This window comes from Gallinula chloropus, assembly GCF_964237585.1.
Source record: "Gallinula chloropus genome assembly, chromosome: 5".
In the NCBI taxonomy this organism is placed as follows: domain Eukaryota; kingdom Metazoa; phylum Chordata; class Aves; order Gruiformes; family Rallidae; genus Gallinula; species Gallinula chloropus.
The window spans coordinates 21708405-21715657 of NC_140090.1; the positions used below are offsets into that span (position 1 = coordinate 21708405).

Here is a 7253-nt window from a genome sequence, read left to right on the forward strand (position 1 = left end):
GGGTAAATGTGCGGTTGTTTGCGAAGTCATACCGAGGGCATATCCCTCAGCCTCGGGGGAAGGGCGGGCGGAGGGAGGGAGCGGGGAGGAACCACCGACAATTACTCCAGGGAAGTTTTACGACTGGGATCGACCAGCCCCGATCAGGTGAATTCGCTGTGCTCCTAATGTTACTTTGAGTCATCAAACACTATCAGCGGAATCCGGAGGCAGATTTCTCCGGCGATAACAAAGACACATTGTCACTTTAGGGGTCTGCCACAAATCCTTAATTGCAAAAAAAAAAAAGGGGGGGGGGGAGGAAGGATCCAGTGTCTTGCACATCCAGTGCGAGGGTCTCCAGGCGGTAAGGGGTCCTTTGATCAAGAAAATCCAATTATTTGTGTATATACATTTCCCACATAGTGATTACTTCATTAATTGTCCCGCCTTTATCTCCTCCCTTCCCATCCCCCCTAATAATCAGTTCTTTTATCCAGACCAACAAACACACCATAGGAGCTTTGTGGATTCAAAGGATTTGCTTTCGCTTCTGAAAGAGCCGCTATTCTTTGATGATTGGGTAGCGGCAAACTTCAAAGCCATAAATCTTCCCTCTGACTGGCTGGCGGCCCAGCAAAGTCCTTATCAAATTCTTGGAGGTGATCCTGGTGCAGTCAGACAGTCCGCGGAGATCGCGCGGCGCGGGGGGGTGGGACAGGCACAGAGGCGAGGAGATCAGAAGGAAGGCGAGAGAGAGAAGGAAACTGGGCAGCTCCTCATCTTCCCCTCGGCGTCTCCATGCCTCGGCGGTGCCCCGGCGCCTTCCCCTCGCCCCGGGCGCAGTAGCCATGGCCGCGGTGGCTGTGCTCCGAAACGACTCCCTCCAAGCTTTCCTCCAGGTCAGTACCCGCGCACAGGGGCTCACACGGCGCCGCGTCCCACGGTTGTGACCCGCGTTGCGCGGAGGGCAGCCGGCGTCTGCCATCTCCCGCCCGGGGCTTCACCCTCACGGCGGTCCGGGAGAGATAGGTAGGGACCCCCCGAGGGGTGAGGAGGCCGGCTCGGGGTCTTCGGGCCGGCAACTTCCCTCTCCCGCCAGGAGAGGGAATTCCAAGCAGTGAACCGGGGCTGGGGGCGGGGGTGGGGGGAACACGGGGAGCGGCGCGGGGCGGGGGCTGCCCCCCGCACTCAGCGGCCGCGTTCCCGGCCCGGGAGGGGCGGCGGGGCCGGCGGCACTGGTCGCGGGCGGGACCGGTGTCCGGGCGGGGCGGGGGGCCGGGCGCGTCCTGCTCGCTTGACGCGCGCTGTTCGGGGAAGTTTGCGGCGTGCGGGGCGCGGCGGGGCGCCTGCGGCAGCGCGCGGGCAGGCGGCGCGAGCGGAGGCGCAGAAAGTTTCCCGCGGGCCGGCGAGTAACGCGCTCTCCTCCCTCCTTCCTCCCGCTCCCGCGCAGGACCGCACCCCCAGCGCCTCCCCAGACTTGGCCAAGCACTCGCCCCTGGCTCTTCTGGCCGCCACCTGTAGCCGGATCGGACAGCCGGGCGCGGCGCCCTCGGATTTCCTGCAGGTCTCCTACGACCCGACGCTGGGATCCCCCTCCAGGATCTTCCACCCGTGGAGCGGCGAGATGCCGGCGCACTCCCCGGGGGGTCTGCCGCCGCCGCACCCCAGCCTAGGGCTGACCCCTCAGAAGAACCACCTGCAGCCCTCCTTCGGGGGGGGCCACGAACTGCCCCTCACGCCCCCGGCGGACCCCTCCTACCCATACGAGTTTTCTCCCGTCAAGATGCTTCCCTCCTCCATGGCCGCCCTGCCGTCCAGCTGCCCCCCCGCCTACGTCCCCTACGCCGCCCAGGCCGCCCTGCCGCCCGGCTATTCCAACCTGCTGCCACCCGCGCAGCCCTGCCGGCAGCTCTCGCCCAACCCGCCGCCCGAGGACATTCCCTGGTGGAGCATCCAGCAGGCCGGCGCCCCGGGCGGCTGCGGCCACCGCTTCCCCGCGGCCGCGGCGCTGCCGCGGAGCCTGGTGCTGGGCCACTCGGACTTCGCCCAGTACCAGACGCAGATCGCCGCCCTGCTGCAGACCAAGTCTCCCCTGGCGGCCACGGCCAGGAGGTGCCGCCGCTGCCGCTGCCCCAACTGCCAGTCGGCCGCGGGCAGCGCCCCGGAGGCGGAGCCGGGCAAGAAGAAGCAGCACATCTGCCACATCCCCGGCTGCGGCAAGGTGTACGGCAAGACCTCGCACCTGAAGGCGCACCTGCGCTGGCACACGGGCGAGCGGCCCTTCGTCTGCAACTGGCTCTTCTGCGGGAAGAGCTTCACCCGCTCCGACGAGCTGCAGCGGCACCTGCGGACTCACACGGGCGAGAAGCGCTTCGTCTGCCCCGAGTGCGGGAAGCGCTTCATGCGCAGCGACCACCTGGCCAAGCACGTCAAGACTCATCAGAACAAGAAGCTGAAGGCTGCGGCGGACGGCGTCAAGCGGGAGGACGGCCGCGACCTGTGACCGCCGCCCGGCGGGGCGGAACCGGCCCGGGATCGGCGGCGGCCGCCACACCTGGGGGCCGAGCTGAGCCGCCCCGCGGCTGGGACCCGGGCTGAGGGCGCGCCGGGGCCGGGGGAGAGGGCGGCCGGCTCTCTGACTCGCGTCGGGCCTGGCGAGCGGGAACCTGGCTGGGGGCGACGCCGCGAGGAGCCGCGGACCCTCAGACCCGGGACTGGACGCTCGTAGGGCCCTGGGGCCGCCGTCCTGTCCCAGGACAGGCGCCGTCTCCGCCCCCGCCACGCCGGAGCGCGGCTGAAGGGAGGCCGCGGCCGCCCCGTCGGCCGCCTCGGGGGCCGGGGCTGGGGAGCGCCTGGGGGTGGGGCGGCAGCGTCGGCCCGGCCATCCCGGGGCCCGGCCTTCGGTGCGTTCAGGGGAAAAGACTGAAATTTTGTGTACAGGTTATTTAATAGTTCTGTTTGAATACGAGTGTTTCTCTCCTCGTCCTCGGCCCCAAGCGGGGCTCCAGCATGAGATGTTTCTGTAAAGCGACCCGCGACTGCAGCGTGAAATAAACACGTTAACACTGGGGTCTCGCAGGGAAGGTCCCGCCGCGTCGGTTTCATTGATCGTCCCCCGGGCTCCCCCCGCCTGGAGAGCGCCGGGCCGCTCCGCGCGCGGCCGCCGCCTTCCCGCCATTTCCCGCTGAGGTGGCGGCGGGCAGGGTCCGGCTTCATCGCCGCAGTCAAGCGGAGCTCAGCGCACGGTGACCTGGGAGCTGCTCATGGTAAACGCCTTTAAAATCCCTAGCTTCTTCGGACTGATGTTGGCCTCTTGGTGTGGTTTTGGGGGGTGGGCTTGTTTAGGGGTCTTTTGGTGGGGGCTTAAATCGATGTCATCATTTCGTTTCCTGCACGTGAAGCCGTGAGAGAAACACATGGTGCCGATGCTGGGGGTGAACGTACAGGTCAGGCGCTACCGGCTGGGATACACATTCGAGCAGAGGTGGGCAGTGGTTAAGTGTTAGCAATGCCCCTTCTCGGAGAAGGGCCGGCCATCACCAGCATGGAGCTGTCTGTGGCACGGCACAGCCAGAACATGCCTTCTGTATGTTAGCTCTCTGTGAGGAGGCTAAGGGTGTGACGCTGGTTATCCTGCCAGTGTGGCAAAATGGCAGTCACCCTCCTGCACAGGGGCAGATACCTGCCACAAAGCTGTGTTTAAAAGTACTTGGTAGACAGTGACAGCTTTTAGGGTTCCTTGTGTTCCACTGGGCATCATGTAAGTATGAGTTTAGACAACATTCATTTTGGAAAACTTTTCTTAAAATAATGACCTTTTGTACTGTACGTTCCTTATTTCTTTTTTTAATGGAAATTTGTATAGAACAAACAAATGAGCAACCTGATCATGTTAAAATGCAAAATTTGGCAAATTATTAGAGAAAATTTTCCTCATATTTTTACCAAATCAGCTTTATTTTTCTGGTTCTGTAACAAGGCAACTGAATAAAATCTGCCATTGAAACTACACTGGGGCTAATCTGGAACCAATGAGCCTCAGACAAGTTCCTCTGGTGGCAGTTGTCAAACAAGCATCCGCGCAACCAGAGATAGGCTTTGCCTTGGACTTCTGAAACAAAAAAGAAGCAGCAGCTTGATAAATGTTTATAATGCTAGAAGGTGTAAAGCTGATGAGTTCGTATGTGTGTCAAATACTGCAAAGAATCTATTCTCTCAGGAAATAATGAGATGAGAAAATACCACCACAACCCTCACATCTGAAATAATGAGAAGTTAATGGACAGTTACCACAGTACAGCTCCCCAATAATATTTTAATGTTTATAATTCTGAATTAATTTCCCACACCATATTCTTAGGGTCAGCTTATTAAATTAATAACCAATGGGTATCTTCTTTACTACTGAAGAATCTTCTATAACCTGTCCTATTACAGAAAGCCTTATGAGAAATATGCTTGGCTTCATCGGTTAGCGTTGTTTTGCCAAAGATTTAGGCTCTAGAAGCACGTTGCTGAAGGATATGAAATAGAGGATACCTTTAGTGTTCCTGAATGAGTGACAGCAATGGAGGAAGCAACTGACGGACCTGTTCCAGAAGTCCTCAATCAAAAAGTACTTGAGACAAAAGCACATCCTCTTTACTCGTGATGTATGATTTAAATATGTCATCAAGAATAACAATGTTTCTGCTTTTTAAAATGTTTCCTCAGCATACAGTAGCAACCAGCTTCCTTTCTTTGATATTAAGTTACATTAAGAATGTAGTGTTACAGAATTCAGGGCTGCTTTAAAAGAGAGTTTGTTTCACAAAATAGTGCCTCAATTCAGTGTTCTGACCAGTCCTGCTTAAAACAGAGGGTAGTGGAAAGTGCTTTTGTTGGTAGCAGTGAAGGGAAAATGACGGTCTCCCAGAGAGGGAAAGGTCTGCTTACAGGATAGAATAATGAATTTGGATGTTGCCGCACAGTAATGGCCTTTCACTGCTAAGTAAGTGCTGAGATCAAGATGAAGTATTAACGAGGGCCGAGCCAATGTATTAGATGGCTTCTGGCACAAGTTTAGCCTAAGAACTAGAGAACTGTTTCTGTTAGAGCAGGTGTAACTAGCAGAAAACAGCCAGATAATCATAGAATTGACAATTTCAAAGCTGGACTGTTAAGGAATTTTTTTTTCTTCAGTTGGATGACACACTGAATTTACCCAGAATCTACATTCTCTGGTCTGGCCAGAACATTTTGGGTTCTTACTCATTCATCAAGACACAACTTGTACTGAAATACTGAAAGTTTTACCACTTACTGAAGTGTGATCCTGCAAATAATTTAGGTTTTAAGCAAAGGACCATTAGCCCAGGCAGTGACTGCACCATGCCAAGAGGGTAGTGGTATTTAATTTAAAACAAAATAAAGTCAGCCATGCATTGTAGCCTCTAGACCCTGTGTATTATCTGCATAGGGACCAAATTTAAAGCATGACAGTGCAAAGGTTAAAAATATGTACAGTCAAAATTAGTTAAATAGCTGCCATGAGAGAGAGATGCATTGAAGTGAAAACCCACAATATCAAATGCTAATGAAAATCTTAATCTGTAAGAATAATCCCCCCCCCAAAAAAAAAAAAAGCAGAAAATGAGGGATTTATGACACAAGGTGTGCAAAAGGTAGCAGTTTAGAATATAAAAATATTTAGCCAAACATTATTTCTCTCTAAAGCATTTGAATAGCTCTTTGGAAAAGAGGGCCTATCCATCATAGCTATTTCACATTCATCTCTAAATAGCTAAATCATATGATAGCTTTTCAATTGAAATCGTTAAACTTTTATAGTAATATGGCATTTAAATATACATGTGACCTTTCTGATGTATGGGTAGAGCGTTACAAAAATATATTGCTTACATCTCAAGAATTTATTTCTAGTTGGCAAATTGCAGCCTATAATAAAATTAACTTTTAATTTTGCATTCACAAAATACATTTTACACTTTTAGCTGTTTCCAATCAACTAGAACAGCTGTTCATTTTATAAAATTAAATTATTAATATTCTTTTTAATTATACATTTTGAGTGCATATGCTGCTCAAGGTCAATTCATTTCTGCATTTTAAATCTTAGATGTCATTGGTATAATAGACACATCACATAAACCAGTTCATCTTGCAGTTAATTCAAATTAATCTCTACAAAAACCAGTCAGGATATGGTTTAAAAACTTGAGATTTGGCATGTTTTCTGTGTTGAAAAGTTACTTTCATACCTGGACAAGCTTCTCAGCAGAGAACATTTAAAAAAAAACCCCAAAACAACAAAACCACCAAAACCCCACAAAACAACATTGTTCTTCTTGTATTTGGGTGGTGTTTTTAACATGTAAATTGAATTATTTTTAGCTAAGGGCCAAATAGAATTAGGCTTTCACCCAGGAGAAGATTGCACCATCCACTGACTGACTAGATTGTCAGTGTTTCATACCTCCTCAAGTACTATTACAGAGAAAGTAAGGTAAAGGGGTTTTTAAACTATGTTGGGCGACATCCTGCCTAAAACCGTCGCCATGTAACGCTTCCTTCCACACTAAGTTATAGGTGTAATTTTTGAAAGAGATATTTAATCTTAATGTGATCTCTTAAAATCTGAAAATATTTAAAGTTTTAAAGTAACTACAGCTTAATTATTTCCATTTGTAAATTCTCACCTATATCTAATAGCAGTCTTGAATACGAAGAAGTAGGGAATATTAAAAAGCTGGTGTCTTGAAACTTAGACAAAAGATGTATTTTACTGTACAGTGACATTTGAGGGTTTTAGCAGACCACTCAAAAGTTCATAAATAGGATAAATTTATATCTCTGTGCAAGTAGTTGCACAACTATTGAGAAGCTTTTAAATGAGACTTGTTACATGTAATGGGTCTTGTCAGCTTACCTTGCTGAGTGGTAAGAAATAGAAGTATAATGCCTAACTTATTGTCAGTTCTCATGGTTTCCTGTATTTTTTTTTTTTTTTTTTTAGTTTGTCCAATTATTTTACACTTTTTATGATATTCTTGTGAATCCTCTGGTAAAGATGTGGGGTCTGCTGCTCTGGCACATGATGGGGTCAACTGAAAAACCTCTTAGAATTTCCTGGCAAACATTTTAAAAGCCCTTACCAAACAGGCTCACTAAGTCTTTGAGACTACCAAACTTGAAAGCAAAGCTCTCCTCCAAAGGGATCTCCTAACAGGCACCTTCAATAACTTTGCATTTGAACAGCATTGAAGTCACCA

At 51.0% G+C, this 7253-nt stretch overlaps 1 protein-coding gene across 1 annotated transcript; it reads left to right on the top strand.

Moving 5' to 3' along the window:
• Window positions 1-732: 732 nt before the first annotated feature.
• On the top strand, window positions 733-3060 carry SP5 (Sp5 transcription factor). Its single transcript, XM_084265462.1, has 2 exons — window positions 733-881; window positions 1433-3060. The coding sequence occupies exons 1-2, from the start codon at window positions 831-833 to the stop codon at window positions 2483-2485; spliced, it is 1104 nt and encodes a 367-aa protein (XP_084121588.1). The 5' UTR covers window positions 733-830; the 3' UTR covers window positions 2486-3060.
• Window positions 3061-7253: the final 4193 nt, after the last annotated feature.

Bases quoted from the DNA above. Each gene is read 5' to 3' on its own strand.
- SP5 (XM_084265462.1), top strand. From the start codon at position 831: ATGGCCGCGGTGGCTGTGCTCCGAAACGACTCCCTCCAAGCTTTCCTC. The intron at 882-1,432 runs GTCAGTACCCGC...GCTCCCGCGCAG, and splicing joins CCCTCCAAGCTTTCCTCCAG to GACCGCACCCCCAGCGCCTC.